At 38.6% G+C, this 17841-nt stretch overlaps 1 protein-coding gene across 5 annotated transcripts in view; it reads right to left on the bottom strand.

The window, feature by feature from the left end:
* Nucleotides 1-17841, bottom strand: part of LOC127655805 (protein MTSS 1-like) — a 103099-nt gene that overhangs the window by 31779 nt on the left and 53479 nt on the right. For all 5 annotated transcript variants that reach the window (XM_052143785.1, XM_052143787.1, XM_052143786.1 and 2 more), the window contains 3 exons: nt 8061-8145; nt 6075-6166; nt 5800-5874 (listed from right to left, as the gene is read on the bottom strand). In XM_052143785.1, coding sequence (XP_051999745.1) covers nt 5800-5874; nt 6075-6166; nt 8061-8145 — 252 coding nt within the window. The remainder of the gene's footprint in view (nt 1-5799; nt 5875-6074; nt 6167-8060; nt 8146-17841) is intronic.

Here is a 17841-nt window from a genome sequence, read left to right as displayed (position 1 = left end):
TTGTGACTGGCTCAAAATAATGAATTGTCATAAGAACCAATCACATCCTCTACAAACACCAGTTGGTTGGTGGGACACCACCTCGTTCATCATGTGCGTTTGAGTGAGAGATGATGTGCGTGCATGCAAAAGAGAGAGGGGGTGTGACAGATTTTAAAACTTTCGGAAGTTTGTGTAGTATTACATCAATGCAAGGGACAGAGGTTGGAGAAGTGGATTCTCCCAGTTTGTCTAGTTTCTATATGACAATGAAATGATTTCAGACCCAGCAGGTTTCTTGTTATTTTCCCTCTTAAAATTGGATATGAGCTGCAACTAGGGAATGACATTGTTATCAGTTATTTTAAGGTAAAGTTATGCAATGTCTCAAATTATTATAGCTGGAGTTTATGTCTTCATGTCACACATTTTAAAAACTCTGAAGAGCAAATAAAAACTACATTTAGTGTGCGATTAAAGACTGCAATCTTCACAGGGTCATCGCCAGAACATATGGAATAGGAAACACTATTAACTTACAGATAAGCTTGTGATATTTAATCAAAGCAAAAACCACACCAATATACCTTTATTAAACCCATTGATATTTAATCTGTTGTGGTTGAGACTGTTGAGTTTAAAAAGCTGTCGATTTAAAAGTTATCACCATACATTCCATAAAAAAGCGATTTCATATACCATACTGTACTTTCCATTTAAAAACAACGGTCCAAATTAATTATATATTTAATTACATCTCCATAATATGCCTATTAATAGTTATTGAAGTGAATTGAGTGAATGTCATAAGAAAGCATTGTTTGAGGAACAGAGCGAAAAAGTGTTTATATACTGGTAATCTGCTGTTTAACTCATGATTTGTGTTTTACAATGTTTTTGTAGTGCTCTAGAGTTTATTTCACCAGGACAGTGCAGCAATACATACAAGTAGCGAGAAAATAATTTTGCATAAATGTAGGCATACTAATGAGATTCTACGAGACCAGTGCTATGTTATGTATCCTGACAAGCCTGAGAAAGCAGCATTAGCTCAAACAATGGTGTGAATTTGGGGCGGGACTATCTGTTTGTCTGATCAATAGCAGATGGGGAAGTGCTTGGGAAAACTGTCTTTATTTTTGTAATTCCATTTGGTGTGGCTACTGCCTAAGAAATTACACGCCTTTCCTTTAAAAAGTAGTTTACTTAAAAAGTAGCTAACCCCCCAAACCCCTCTTTCCATTACACAACAGTCAGCAGTGTCTATACTTATCAGTTTAAACACATACAGTGGAAAATCTTAACTTTTTCTGCTTCTAAATTGCTGTTTTTGTGGTTTAGTGGCAGTAGGCACTGATAAACCAGGAAAACAGAGCACAGCCCATGAGGCAAAGGGGAAAAAGCGGACCACACAGAAGGAGATGTGGTGAGATGAGAACTGACCAGTCACTGGGCATGAGGAGGCAAAATGAGATACTAGCAGACTAGCTGGATCTTAAGAGAGCACAAAAAGGTCATTGGACACACACACACACACACACACACACACACACACACACACACACACACACACACACACACACACACACACACACACACACACACACACACACACACACACACACACACACACACACACACACACAAACTTACCAAGGGCATCTGCTGGTTATAACAGGTGCAAATGATGGCATGGAATAGAAAAGGGAGTAAAGGTGCAAAAAGGAAATGCTTTTGTCAGTCTTGTGACTAAAATCACATCGCTGTACAGAAACTCAACCCTAGTATGAGCTTAAGCACATGAAGAATGTGAGCACAGACAATAGAGTGGTCTGGTTAATTTCAAACACCTCTCTGTTTCATATCAAGTATGCTGATACTTCATTTTCTTTGTTTTTTAATTTGTCCCACAGCCACTATAATGAAGACTGAGAGTCTTTGTCACTTGTTATGTATAGTAATATGCTCTTCTAAGAGCACTCAGGAGTCTGTTTCTCATATGTGTCCTTCCTGTTTGGGGTAAGGGTTGAGACATATATTTCGTTGTATACACAGAGTGCATTGTAGTCTGGAAAAACACGTTTCTTGGGACTCTAGGTGACGTTGGCTTTACGTTAATTATGTGTTATGTGAGAAAGTACTTTCTTTTGATTAGATTTCAGTAATGCATGTCCAAAAACAGACAGCAAAATAATTGTGCACGTTTTTTTCAATGACACCAAAAGTGTTGTGTATGATTACAGAAATGTCTGCTATTTATTTAGTCATGGAACCGAAGAATGTTTGCACAAGTCACAAAGTAAACTAAAGTGCTGGATGCTTCCATTACAAGCCAAAAAATGCCAATAATCTGTAAGGAAATGACAGAAAATTCACAAAGCCTGTGAAGAACATGTCCATGACATATTTCTCTACAAAATCAGAAGATAAAATTAAGAAAATGAAACTATTTTTTGAACCATAAACCATTGTGACAGCAATGTGAAATCATTTTTATGTCAATAATTCAAATTATATTAACGCAAATTAAACAAACAAACAACAATAATAATAAAAACATTTAGTCCATTTTTAGGATCATTACTATTTTTAGCATTGTGATATTATTTTCATTGCAAATACATTGTTATTCGAAATTGTGTTTTTACCCATTATATTTGACATATCTTTCATAAAATATTTATTTTATTCAATTTGGTAATAAAAAAAATTATAAACAAAATTGTGTCCAAACAGGATTATTTTCATTGCTCCATTTCAATAATGAAAATAATTATTAAGAATGAGAATTACAAACAAACTCAAAACATCTGAACTCATTACTGTAATGAGAATTACATTTATAAATGTGTAATTAAATTACTTCATTGTCATTAAAAAAGTCTTGATTGTCTTTAAGCAAAATATAATTTATTATTATTACTTTTAATTTTGGAGTAAACTTTACCAGGGAGGCTGAGAAGTGTGATACCCCTGTAGTTGGCACACACTCTCTCTGTTTACTCCAAGGTGCTGGAGAGGAGGGTTCGGCCGATTGTCGAACCTCGGATTGAAGAGGAATAATGCGTTTTTCGTCCTGGCCGTGGAACGACGGACCAGATCTTTACTCTCGCAAGGATCCTGGAGGGGGCCTGGGAGTATGCCCATCCGGTCTACATGTGTTTTGTGGATCTGGAGAAGGCGTATGACCTGGTCCCCCGGGATATACTGTGGGAGGTGCTGCGGGAGTACGGGGTGGGGGGATCCCTTCTTATCTATATGCTGATGACACAATCATTTATACAGTAGCACACTCTCTGAATCAAGCCATAGAGCTTCTGCAAGATTCTTTTCGGTCTTTGCAACTGTCATTGTCAAGTTTGAAACTGGTTTTAAACACGGAAAAAACTAATTATATGCTTTTCACCCGTTGTTCCATCAACACAGATCGCTCGATTTTAAGTTTACAGGGGGACTGTATAGAAAGAGTAAATTGTTATAAATACTTAGGCATATGGTTGGATGAAAAAATTAGGTTTTAATGTACATATTGAAAATCTCTTGAAAAAGCTTAGACCAAAACTGGGTTTCCTCTTTCGTTTAAATAAATGTTTTCCTTTTGAAGCAAGAAAGAGAATTATTCAAAGCTGTTTCCTATCAGTATTGGATTACGGTGATGTGATTTATATGCATGCAGGTTCATCGTCGCTAAAAAGATTGGATTGTGTTTACCATGCTGCCTTACGCTTTGTGACGAGTGCCTCCTCACGCACTCATCATTGTACTTTATATGAATTGGTGGGTTGGACTTCTTTGTTTCAAAGGAGAAAAATACACATGTTGATGTTTATTGCTAAGGCATTGTTAGGCAAATTACCAATTTATATCTGTCGCCTATTATCTTATTGTATTTGTAATTATAGCACTAGATCTAGTGCAAAACTGCTTTTAAAGGTTCCTAGAGTACGCTCAGAGCTTGGTAAAACTGCCTTTTCTTCCTATGCCCCTGGTTATGGAATGAGCTGCAGAGTATAATAATGATACAAACTCTCCCTCTTTAAACGGTTTTAAAAATCTCTTATTGACCAATTTAAAGGAAACGTGTGCATGTTTTGTAAAGTAACTTTTGTTGCCATTTTATGAGTGCTGGGTTACATTCTATGTACGATTTTTTGTTTGTATTGTATATGTGAAACTTTTTGTGCTGCCATTTTGGCCAGGACTCCCTGGAAGAAGAGATTTTTATCTCAATGGGACTATCCTGGTAAAATAAAGGATAATAAATAGGGCGATCCAATCCCTGTAAGTCCAAAGCGAGAGCTGTGTCCGGTTCCTGCACAAAGTCGAGTTCATTCCATGTGGGGGTTGGTCTCCGCCAAGGCTGCGCTTTGTCACCAATCCTGTTTGTGATATTCATGGACAGGATATCGAGGCGTAGTCGGGGTGGGGAAGGTGTGCGGTTCGGTGGGCTGGGGATCTCATCGCTGCTTTTTGCAGATGATGTTGTCTTCATGTCATCATCGGTCCGTGACCTTCAGCTCTCACTGGATCGCTTGGCAGTCGAGTGTGAAGCAGCTGGAATGAGGATTGGCACCTCTAAATCTGAGGCCATGGTTCTCAGCAGGAAACCAATGGAGTGCGTACTCCAGGTAGGGAATGAGGTTTTGCCCCAAGTGAAGGAGTTCAAGTACCTCGGGGTCTTGTTCACGAGTGAAGGGACAATGGAGCGGAAGGTTACCCGGAGAATTGGGGCAGCAGGGGCGGTATTGCACTCGCTCTATCGCACCGTTGTCACGAAAAGAGAGCTGAGCCGAAAGGCAAAGCTCTCGATCTACCGGTCAATTTTTGTTCCTACCCTCACCTATGGTCATGAAGGTTGGGTCATGACCGAAAGAACTAGGTCGCGAGTACAAGCGGCCGAAATGGGCTTCCTCAGAAGGGTGGCGGGCTTCTCCCTTAGAGATAGGGTGAGGAGCTCAGTCATCCGTGAGGAGCTCGGAGTAGAGCCGCTGCTCCTTTGCGTTGAAAGGAGTCAGTTGAGGTGGTTTGGGCATCTGGTAAGGATGCCCCCTGGCCGCCTCCCTAGGGAGGTGTTTCAGGCACGTCCAGCTGGGAGGAGGCCTCGGGGAAGACCCAGGACTAGGTGGAGAGATTACATCTCCACACTGGCCTGGGAACGCCTCGGGGTCCCCCAGTCAGAGTTGGTTAATGTGGCTCGGGATAGGGAAGTTTGGGGCCCCCTGCTGGAGCAGCTGCCCCCGCGACCCGACTTCGGATAAGCGGTTGAAGATGGATGGATGGATGGACTTTTAATTTTTATTTTGAGGAGAAATATGACACAGACACAAACAGTTCTTTGTAATATTCACCCTCTTATGCACAGTAATAATCTGACGTATAATCTCGCATAGTTATTACATCATTGCAGGCAGGTAAAGCCTCATAAAAGGATTAGATTGAGGATTTTACAGTTTAAGGCAGGAAGTCATGTTCTGTTTATAATAATCTTTGTAATCACCCCCCTCCTTTGTATATCATCTAAAAAAATTTTTTTTTAATAATATTTTATGCTTCTAATAAACCATCTGACATAACAGGCTTAAAATTTTGCTCCTGTAACAAATCTGTAGTGTTTCTCATCATTCACAGCAACTGTTTTCACAGATTTTATTACAGATAAGAAATATTCAGAGGATTTAACTGTACTTGTTATGTAACATTCTGCTCGCAGAGTCAATATTTCACACCGATTTAAAAGTTTGCTCCACACAGAGCACAAAGTTATCCCGCTTATATCCTACGATCGCCCACAGGAAGTGATGTCATTAGTGTTGAGATTACCTTTCTTTGCTTTCTTCTGCAGTTTAAGGGTGTCTGAAGATTTCTTCTTGATCTCCTGTCTAGCCTTCTTATATTCTGTGGAGATATTGAAACACAAAGATGACCTCTCTTATTTGAAGGGGGTAGAACTACTAGAAGCACATCTGTTAGAAAGCAGATGCATCAGTTGCATAACAGTTTTAACTAATCTGGATTTTAATGGAAACAAGTGATGTCATAGAAAGAGGAGAATTAGAGGCCAGATAATAGTCAGGTGGGACGGGTGAGTCTTGCACCTTTAGCATGGTCTTTATCAAGTGTGTTTGCTCCTCGTTTCCATTCTTCCATCTGCTCCTGCAGAGGGGTTATCAGACACTCGATGAAGGCCCTGAAAAAACACATAAAACAATATACATAAAATATAATAAAAACGTGCTTTCTGTTTGCTCAGGCTCGTTATAAAACCTCATTATCAAAAGGGTATCTCCATGTACCTGCTGTGTTACATGCCTGTAGTAACTGTAACTGTTATTTTTTAGGTCACTGAATGTATTGATTTTATTTGATTTAACACTTAACACTTGTTTGCCTATGCTTAAGTTAATCATTGGCTGCTTGTGACCATTTCTCATTGCATGCTGGGCAGCTACGGGGAGGAACTTTAAAATTAGAAACCCGTCTGCAATCCGACAGCCTGACCACAAATGTCTGATTTATAGCATAGCCATGGAGACGCATGAAGAATTTCTCCAAAATGTCTCCTGAAATTAGAGCTCTGAGTTTTGCATGCCACATAGTGTGGAATTCTGGGAGAGACAGACGACTGGGGTTCCCTGTATTCTCTAAGGTTTTACCACCATAATAACAGCTATCCTCTTCCCTACAGATAAAACTAACAGAAAATGCCAATATGACTGCTGGTTTATGGTAATCCTTACTATAGAGGGTCCTTAATCAAGATTTAATGATATCTTAATGCATGTATAATGCATTTGCAAGGGTAAAATCAACATTCATTATTGTGCCTGGCAACTGCATATATTCAGACCTCATACATAGTTCTGTAACAGTTTGTTAAAGTCATGTTAAAAAAGTGATGAGATTACAGCCTGTCATGCAATGATCAGACCCTTACAGATGTACTCCATATATAGTACCAGACAAAAGTGTGTACACATTTAACTGAATTTATGTTTATCATGATCCTAAAAGCCTACAATAAATAAGTGTATATGTGTGTTGCCTCTAAAAACAAAAATTTGACTCAACAAATAAATAAACAAAGGAAAAAAATTAGGGATGTGCATATGAGTCCAGATATTTCCTTTTCAGTTCTCGCCGATACCTATAACTGTTTTTATTTCTTTTTTGGAAAGTATATTTGAATTTTTTTCACATTCATTTATTTAATGGTGACTAAATAAATAAATTCTTTAAAACTTTGTATTAGGAATACATTTTCAACACAATATTGTATTATTTGTATGCATTTAAGTGCTTATATACAGAAACTCACAGCACAATCCAACATACAACTTTGGAGTAACTTTTGTCAAATAATGTGCTGCACAAAAGAGCATCACAGATGTGCAATATTGCTTTAATATAATACAATTACTATTATTGATCATTATTAGTAGTATTACAGTGAATGTTACATAACTATACAGTAGTGATATATTTCTGTCGTACTCTTTTCCATTTAAATAGAGCTTTTATTTTGACAGAAGCTTTTATTTTGGAGTAAAGCCCTTTCTGTTTCTGTGTGTTTTTAACAGTAGCTTCTAACCTCCAGAAAAGCCGGCGCTGCATGACTCAATGTGATTATTAACCCACAAAAGGCTGCTAATTAATTTAATAAGTATGTAGTCTGTATGTGCTGCGTGCTATAAAGTGAATTAGCAGTCTACTCGCTGTCATCATGTCACAAATATTCGATGCTCATGATGGTGTTTCCCGTGTATGAGCCAAGGAGGTTTAAAAGGAATATGCAGTCGGTTTAGGCACAACGTCAGCTCCACACATTCATTTTGAAGCATGCAGCACATGCAAACTATGTATTTGTCTCATTAAATCAATCATCACGCTAGAATATATCGTGACTTTAAATTGTGCATAATTGTAAATGTAAAATAATAAAAAATGTGTAGGTTTGTCCACACTTTTTGGGTTTAATTATGGAGTTATTTTACTGAAATAAAAACAGTTATCTTCGAAAGAGCTTCTGGTCCCTGTTTGACTGCAGTGTAACAGACGCATGTTGTGTTGAAGTGGATATTTACATTGAAAACTGCCGGAGCTTTGCTTCAATGCTTCTGTGTCTCATACACATCCTGGTGAGAGCTGAACCGATGTCTCTGGTACCACCTGAAACAAAGAGACAACAACATATAAGAAAAGCTCCACAAAATGAGTATGGCAGCTAAAACACAAGTTAAAGACCCCATAAAACAATTTGATAATCCGAGGATTGTTTCTTGTGTTTATGCATTTCCTATTGAAAAAGGACGTTTGGTAGTAAAATCAGCATAACAAAAGACAAATCAACAACGCATGAATTGCTACTTGCTTATGCTAGTCGAGGAAGATGGTATTCTAGTTTAGGAGTACATTCTTATTCTAGAGAGCATCTTATTGGACAAAAATTTTAATGACTGTACATTTTAAATGCATATATCTTCTAAAAGTTTAAGTTAAGTTAAGTTTTAGATGTACACTCGCAAAGCTAATCGATATGAAATCAAAATTTCCATTTTTATTCCAAACTTTAAGCCTTACAAAGTTGTCAAAATGCCTAGGATTCACAGTATGACACTAAAATTGACAAAAGTGTCCAAAAATAAGCCACACTGTGGTACCAGTAGGGATAAACTAGCCTCTCACCACACTGCCACTGTAAGACCCCTGTGATAAACACATAGTGCATGACCTCATCCCTTCAACAAGAGTATTTGCCTTTTGTCAAGAGGGTTTTTAAACTTTCTTGACAAATTCTCCTTAAAGTAGTGTTCCCTAAAGGTCCCAGGCCTCTTGAGAGAGGACAAATCTGCCATTCTGAGCAGCTAGGTGACCCATGGCCACACAGACATTGTGCCACTGACAGGGACTCCCCTCCTGTGTCTTTGTCCAGAAGTTTTATTGCTTTATCAATAGGCTGCAATAGCGCTCTAACAGACCAGCCAATTAACATTGAAACGTGTATGGGTGCAAGTAAAGAAATAGTTCAGGCAAAACTGAAAATTCTGTCATCATTTACTATAGTTAAAAAAATAAAATAAAATCATTTAACTTCATAGAACAAAAACTGAGCAATTTCGAGGAATGTCCATGCTGCTTTGTTCCATACAACAGAAGGAAACAGTCATCAAGCCCTGTCAAGCTCCAAAAATGACAAAAACGCACCATAAAAGTAGACATACGATAGTTTTACGCAAGGATCAGGCTGAAATTTTTGTTGTTATTCACTGAAAATCCCAAAGTCCTAAGCAGTAGCTCTCAAATCACATTCTCGTACATATATATTTAAACTTGTCGGGTCACGATGCCTTGCACCAGGTTTTAAGTTGTAAACGATTGGTTCATGCCTATCTAATAACTGAATGCAGAGTGCAAAGTTATAATATGCGGAAGCATGTTTGAGAGTTTGGTGGATAGTGAGATTTTAAGAGAAAAAATTACAAGTTAGGCTCAGTTAACACCACTGGTGGCATAATGCTAATTTCCACAAAAAATAAATAAATTTGGAATCACCAGAAGCAAAAAAAAAAAATTAAATACAAAAATTATAAATACAAGTTAGGCACTTACAATGCAAGTGAATGGTGGCCAGCACAAAAAAATTAAATGAAGGCAGCATAAAAGTAATCCTTAAGACTCCGGTGGTTTTAATCCATGTCTTCAGAAGTGATATGATAGGTGTGGGTGAGAAACAGATAAATATTGAAGTGCTTTATTTTTATTTGACTATAAATCTCCAAACTTACTTTCACATAGTGATACTGATAGTGAAAGTGGAGATTTCACTTGCATTTTATAACCCTGTAGAGATGAAATATTCTTCTAAAAATCTTTGTTTGTGTGCAGCAGAAGAAAAACCGCATCTGGGATGCCATGAGTGTGAGAAAATAACTAGAGAATTTTCATTTTTGGGTGAACTATTGCTATTACTAATCTTAACTTGTATCTAACTTGAAAAATTATTTTAAATTATAATCTGTTCCTCAAATAAGAGTATCAAATGGCTAAAGATGTCTGGAACATTCTTCAAAACATCTAATTCTGTGATCCACAAAAACAAAAACAAAAAATGTCATTTTGGTTTGGACTGACATGAGCTTGAGGTTTAAATGATGACAGAATTATCATTTTTGGGTGTACTTGTCCTTTAATTTAGACCACCTCGTTAAGTGACCACGAACATTCATGTAAAAATATTGGGTTTGGCTTCAGAAATATTTTTTTTCATAGTCACATCATTAGACCCCTGTCCTCTCATTGCCACAATAGTTAGTGATCTACAGTCCAGCCCTGTGGCTACAGGAGCCATAACTGAAAGGCATGAAGCGTTTGCCCACAACTTCTCATTAACAGCCCTATCAAATCCCTGGAGTTTGGCTAAACACACACACCAAAAGGGACCACACAATTGCAGGGAAGAAACGGCCATTCCTTAAACCACTTCCACCAGTGTCAAGTCATTTTCAGGGCACAGAGATTAGAACAATTCCAGAGGAGATTATTGAGGAATACAGGACTTCTTTTATTCATGACTTCCTGAGTCTGAAGGGCTTCTTAAAGAACGGAATATCACTCTAAAGGTTTGACAGCAGGCAGATCAGGGCCAAGCAGATGTAATGAGGATGTGCGAGTGATCCCTGTCACCTGCTGACCATACAGAGAGGCACTGTGTAGGAATATGCATAATATCTCTGTTACACTGTGTGCAAAAAGAAGTACATCAACTGAGTAGGATGTCTGAACACTAGGTTTTCATGATAAAATGGGCAAACAATAGCCAACTGGTGTACTGCACCGCTGAGATCAAGTGTGCTTGTAGTGGGCACTTTACTATGCTGCAAGGCCACGGAGCTGAGAAGCCATCAGATTAAAAAAATCTGAGTGGTTTATGACTTTGAAACACCACTAGCCACAGTGGCCGGTTAGCCAAAAAGTTCATGTCAAGCGCTGGTTGCTACACTAACCTGGGCTCAGCATTTATACATTTTCATTGCTGTTATTAAAATATAGGTAAAAAAAAGTTATTTTGACATGGGTCAAAAGACTATGCAAACATGCCAGATGAAGTAGTGGCCGAGAATGTTTTCATATAACCTGTACCTAAGGAAAGTACTTGAGAAGTACGTTTTTTTCATCTAATTCAGTACAAACTTTATGATCAGAGAGAAAACCACAGCGGGGCCAGCTATGTCCCAGACGAGGAGGCCAATGCCGGTCTGCTGTTCGCTCAAGAGGGGCCCCTCATAAGAAAAGCATTGAGACGTGCTGCTTTTGTCTGGCCCTATGGAGACCAACTTGGCTGTTAGCAGCCCAAAACCCCAGTCACCATAGAGAATAAATGAGCAGCGCTGCTGGAAGTGACTTTTAATCTTGCTCAGAAATGACAAACTGCCTTTGTGCTTTCACTTGTCAGGGAGCAAGGAAAAGATGGAGAGGTTCATTTGGATTTACACACCCAACCCCCAATGACAACATCTACGACCGTGCCATAGGGATTATGCTTCAACTTCACCCTAGCCAGCCCCTGGGCAACCTGCTCTCTTTCTTGGCCTCTGAAAACAATAAATGCTTCCTTCTATGGTGTGTGCGCGAGGGTGTGTAGGGGACACAGTTCAGAAGTCTTCAAGGGTCTACTGAGCTTATAATCAAAAATGGCAAGTTTTAACCACAAGCCTTTCTAGCCGTGTCATGAAACCCCTAATTACAAACCCGCAATGTGAAATATTGTGGTTAGGTGAAGAAATGTGCAACAAAAGGCCACAGTTTTCAATAAAACAACAAATCATTTGAAATGCATTCAAGATGAGTACTGGCTAAAACTTTCCTAAAAACATCCCCTGCTTTTCATTAAACAACATAGTAAAAGAAAATTCCAGGTTCAAAACAAGTTAAGCTGATGCCAGAAATCCTGTAGATTACCACAGACAATAATTTCAAGTTGTCCCTCAGTTTGTAAAAACATTCAAAAATTGTGAGTCCAGTAAAACTGTACACTTACAATGAAAGTCGATGGGACGTGGCATTCCAGAGGGTTTAAAAGTAGAAATGAGCAGCTCCTATTTAAGTTAAAAGTACATTCACCCTTCCAAGCAAAACTGTGTGTTATTTAAGCTGTAAAGATGTCTAAATCTATATTTGTTTGTAGTCTGGGGCGTAGGTAGCTCAGCAAGTAAAGACGCTGACTACCACAACCGGAGTCGCGAGTTCAAATCCAGGGCGTGTTGGGTGACTCAAGTTAGGCTTCCTAAGCAACCAATTGGCCCAGTTGCTAGGGTGGGTAGAGTCATATTGGGTTAACCTCCTCTTGGTCGCTATAATGTGGTTCTCGCTCTCGGTGGGGCACATGGTGATTTGTACGTGGATGCCATGGAGAATAGCGTGTGCCTCCACACGCACTAGGTCTCCCCGGTAACACGCTCAACATGCCACATGATAAGATGCCCGGATTGATGGTCTCAGACACAGAAGCATCTGAGATTCATCCTCAGCCACCCGGGTTGAGTCACTACGCCACCACGAGAACCTAGAGCGCACTGGGAATTGGGCATACCAAATTGGGGAGAAAAAGGGGAGGAAAAAGGGGAGAACCCCCCCCAAAAACAAATTCTTTACTTACCTGGCACAATTAATGCACGTGCTGCATGATTTACAGTGATTGTGTGAAGCCGTTATTATGATAAAATCACGACATTAGAGCATTCAGAGCATTGTGCGTCTTGTAATAGATGACAGAACAGAGCGGTTATTCACTGTGAAGCACGTAGTGCATGCAGACTATGTTTACATAATTAAACTGCAGCATTTTGTGCTGTAATAATCACACCAGGCCATTTAAACAACTGCTTATCCGGAGGTGTGAAGCTACCATCAAAAACACACACAAAATAAAAAGCCTCCATATCAAAATAAAAGCTTGATTCAACTTGTGACAGAAATATGTTACTACTTAGTTAAATATAATATTCACTAAAATGTATAAGAAGATTAATAATAATAATAATAATAATGTAGAAGCAATATCTTACAAGCAAGAGTGCACTTGTACTGAAATGTTTTATCGATGTTTTCATTTATACTGTGATGATCTGCTGTGCAGCATTTTATCTTTACAAAAGCACTTTAATTGTAAATTATTTATTTTTTTAAATGCAATGCTATGTTGAAAAGCAATTGTTCTAATTTAATTTTAATTACGTTTACACACCAAAAAAGTGATTACACACCATTCTGATGCTGAATTTGAATTAAACTTCACAACATGAAATTCATGGAAAAAGTAATGTTTACTTAATTAAAAAACATGAAGGAAACATTTATTATTTACATTGAAATGTATCTTTTTAAATAAGCAAAAAAGCGTGACATGGATGTGCTAAAAAGTGGGCACAGTTGCTGTGGTATAGAAATTGGTTTTGAGAATCATGAAATTTTACTACAGAAATGTTGGTATCGTGACAACCCTAGAAGGGAGGTAGGTTTTGTTGATATTAAACTCAATATAGCCTTGACCTTAAAAACCTTACATATATATATATAAATAAATAATTATGAAAATGTGTGTGTATATGTGTGTATATGTGTGTATATATATATATATATATATATACACACACATATACACACACATTTTCATAATTATATATATATATATATATAATTTTTTTTTAAGTGCCACTCAATAGACATTTCACCTCGGAATTAGTTCTCTGTTATTTTTGGGATAGCACAACTGGCAGATAAACTTCTAGTTCGCATACTATTCCAGTGAGCGGAGTTTGCTCCATGTAAACAGTAATTTGCAAATAGTTACATCACGTCGTTTTCTGGTTACTGGGTTTAAATGGTTATGACAGAAGTTTGGAAAAATTGTGCACAGATAAGGTTAATCGAGCAATTCCACAGTAAATGCATAACTGTAAATGCATTTTTTGCTTTTACAAACTGAGGGATGATAACTTGAACTATGCTGAATCTGGAATGTTCCTGTAATCGAGACTGAGATGGGGAAAAAAGACAAGAGTGGTTACATGAAGCCCCAACACCATTCATTTATTTACATTCACTTCATAGTTCCTACCAGACTGAAAAGAGTCCAGTGATCCCTGTTAGAAAGAGTCAGCTTTAACAGGACTTACAGTATGAATCCTTTTTTTCTCTATTCACAAAGCCTCAAGTCAATTTCCTTTTGCCTGCCGTTCTTAAACCAACAGCTCGTGCTCCACACTGTCAGGAACAGTTCACCATCCAACTCACACTTGTTCATCTCAGCTTTATCCTGCCTAATAAATCAAGCTCCATTCAAACCATAAAAAGTCTCCATAAACCATCAGAAATTTTTGTTGCCCTTTATTATTTGTTTTTGTATATAGTGAAATGAAGGGAGCTTTTATAGCTCAGCGAGGCCCAAAAAGAGAGCACAAGCAAAGATGGTACAAATGTCCTTTTCATTTTACCCAGACAAATGACAATGCAGTCGTAATAATATTTCCAATGCGGCCCCATCTCAGAGGTGGTCTGTCGCTGATCGCCCAAGCAAAATAAAGAAGCTTTCCACACTTTATCGCAGCGATTCTGTTGCACTGAAACGTCAGTGTGTTAAATGCACTCTTGTATTTCACTGAAATCAAAGACTTGGTTTGTACGATATCTTGCGATTTTGCCCTCTCATATGAATTGAATTATGAACATTACAAAATGTGTTGAGCAACCTGTTGTAGAACAAAACAAGAAAAACCCTTCCAGTAATGTTAACCACAGACCTTATTTTACTCATAAACTGCTATTCTAAAAAAAACATTAGAAATTCCTGAGGTAACCGTTGGCTTGAAAAATCTTTTTTTTCCTGGTGTTTTAGTCTACAAACTGAACAGATTTAATCCATTCATCCTCATACAGGTTCACGATTTACTCACGAATTTGAAATCAAACTCGAGGGAAAACACAACAAGTCCAGACACAGTTTGTGGCTTTACTTCTAACAAATCACTTATCAGCACACAAGTGTTCTTGATGGCAGTGTGTTTACGTAAGACTTATGAAACGACCCGACGTGAGGTAGTTTGTTGCTGTTCACTGCTGTTAAATATACAAATCAGATCCTCAAATTTATTTTTCCAAATTCAAGCTACAAAAGACTAGAGCTGAGTTTTAGCAACAAGTCAGCTTGTTTGAGGTTGAGTGAGGAACAACTTCACTGAGGGACAACCTCAAATAATTCTGTCAGTTAGTCAAGGGTACTTGTTTCCCGCTCAGCCACAACACATCAAGGAATGTCATATATCAACAAGATCTGAGGCGGTACACTCTGTCCAATAAATTAACACAAAATAGAGAAAAACAAGACTGAAAAAGCTGCACCCTCCATTGCTCTGAAAATGTAAAACACGTCAGTGTCTGAAGTTGACAGACAAATATGTTTTCAATTGTACCTTTTAGCGTCTCCTAAAAAAAACTGTAGTTTTGTTGGCTGCAGGAGGGCGTCTCTGCCTCCTTTCATGTGGCAATGATTATTGGTTTCCGTGGAGACAAGCAAGGCACCTCCATTATCTTTAGCACTTTTGAATTTTGCCCAGACACAAGGTACTGGCTTGCAAACACTTTCTACTTACATTTTCATGAAGAAAAAAACATACAAATTATTAAACGGATACACTCAATAAATTGCTCCTTGGCTGAACTTGAAATTAGTTTTCTTAACTTAAAATTACTATGTAATCTCAACACAAACACTTTTTGTAAAAAGAACAGTCGAATTGGGTAAACCCAACAAAATTATATTTGTCAATGTAACTAAAATTAATATATTTCTTTATGTACTTACTAGTGAAATTGAATGTTGAATGTGAATACGTGCTGGTTGGAAGCACTACAGAGTGTAGTTTAGTAACTATGCTACTATATGTTTAAAACAGCATTTGCTCAACAAAGAAAGCAATCAATTTCATGTGCGACATCTACCTGTCCTCGTTGTTAGCTCAAGCTTCACTCTTCACCATAATGATAACTTATCATAACCCCCAAAACTTCAACAAAACAGAAACTCTTCTAAATCTCAACATAGTAAAACATTAAACACTAACAAGTATCCCATTTTATATTCATCTTGCACAAAAACATGTCAAATATTATTTATTTTTTTACAAATTTACTCTCCGAATCGAGTCCCATGCAAAGCATGTTCAGAAATGGAAATCCTCTGCTCAGTTTCATCAATAGCTGCTTTTCCACTATTGGGCCAGTGCGAGCCAGGACTGCCGCGAGACCAAAACTGATCAGCGTTCCCACCGTCGGGCCAATAGCACCACACTACTACCTGAAAACCCACCCTTAATATGCTGCCCTAGTGCCAACGTCACAAACTCTGCCATTTCATAAGCAAGAGGGAAGCTCAAGCTGAGGTATAATGTTATCTAGCTAACTTGAATATCAAGTTTATATTGTTTGTAAACACTAGCTAGCTAGCAAGGTAGGTTAGCGTTGACAACTTAATGACTGTAATAGCCATGGTGTCCCGAGTGGTGTCTCTACTAACAGCAGGACGATGTCCCAACACATCTTCCATGATCTCGAACCATGAAAAGTTCTTTCTTTGGGCTCTGCTATGTCCATTGTGCTTTTTAATGGATTTGTACTGTACCCGCAATTGTTCTATTTGTTCCTGAACCTGTACTGTTGTGCACCAGATACACAAAATGGCAAGTTCGGCGAAACTCTGCCATTGACATTGACCCCGCCTTGTTTGGCCCAAGGGTAATACTTTGGCCCTGAGAAAGCCCCAAGGTAGTACGTTGAAGCCCCGGAAGTGACAGTGGGAACGCAACTGGCCCTGGCACGCACAAGCACGCCCTCATAATGCCCGATAGTGGAAACACGGCTAATGCCACATTAACACCACAAAAAGTACGTCACAACTTAAATGGATTGAGTAAAATCCCATTTTACACATTTAAATGGATAGAATCCAATGAAATCAAGTTGTGACAAAATGTTCTAGAATTGTGTAGCTTTAATTAAACAAGCAGCAAAAAAAAAAAAACAATTATTGTAGTTCACATAAAATGCTTAATTTGGTCATCATTTACTCACCTTTATAATATTCCTAACACGAGGATGAGTAAATGATGATAGAAGACCCACATTGTTTTACCACTAGCTGCTACTCGCCAGCTAAAAGAATAAAATGACAGAGATGTGCTTCACTCTAGCAGGAGGTTGAGTAAGGGTGCGTCTATCACTGACAAGAAAGACTCTGACAGAAAAGACGCTTGAGAAACAAAACATCTAAGTGACACAGAGGGTTGTTGTCTTTCTTAACCTGCTCAGCCCTGGTCGCAGTGGGAATGGTATTAAAAGCTGCTCTCTAGTGCTCAAGACTCAGATCCGGTGACCTCTGAGTCTATTTTTAGCACAACTGCGGCACTGGGCTCCATAGACTCGTCCCCTCCCAGAATGCCTGATGCATAGATTGGCCGCCATTATAAATAGCCTCTGTATGACTGCAGCATTGCAGCTCCACCCCTCTGTTATTCTACCGGTATGTGCCAAACATCAAGGAGGTCTGACAGCATTGGTTGCCCTTTTATGCTGGTCTACGAAAGCTCCTCCTGCAAAATCCCAAACCCAGCCTGCATCAAAAAGGCTGCAGAGCTGATATAAGATCAGTGTGAAACAACAGCCTCCATCAATCCTTGAGCGAGCTCTGGTAAGAGACGGTTCACCGCAGGGGCATTTGAAAGAGAGGTGACAGTACACAGACTGTCCTTTCCTCTAGACTCCCTCTGAGGGCCCGGTATGTGGCACTTCCCTGCCAACACAAGCGTAAAGGAC

This window comes from Xyrauchen texanus, chromosome 15, assembly GCF_025860055.1.
Source record: "Xyrauchen texanus isolate HMW12.3.18 chromosome 15, RBS_HiC_50CHRs, whole genome shotgun sequence".
Taxonomy (NCBI): Eukaryota; Metazoa; Chordata; class Actinopteri; order Cypriniformes; family Catostomidae; genus Xyrauchen; species Xyrauchen texanus.
The sequence above is the reverse complement of the archived record's forward strand: the minus strand, read 5'-3'. Positions and strand labels throughout refer to the sequence as shown.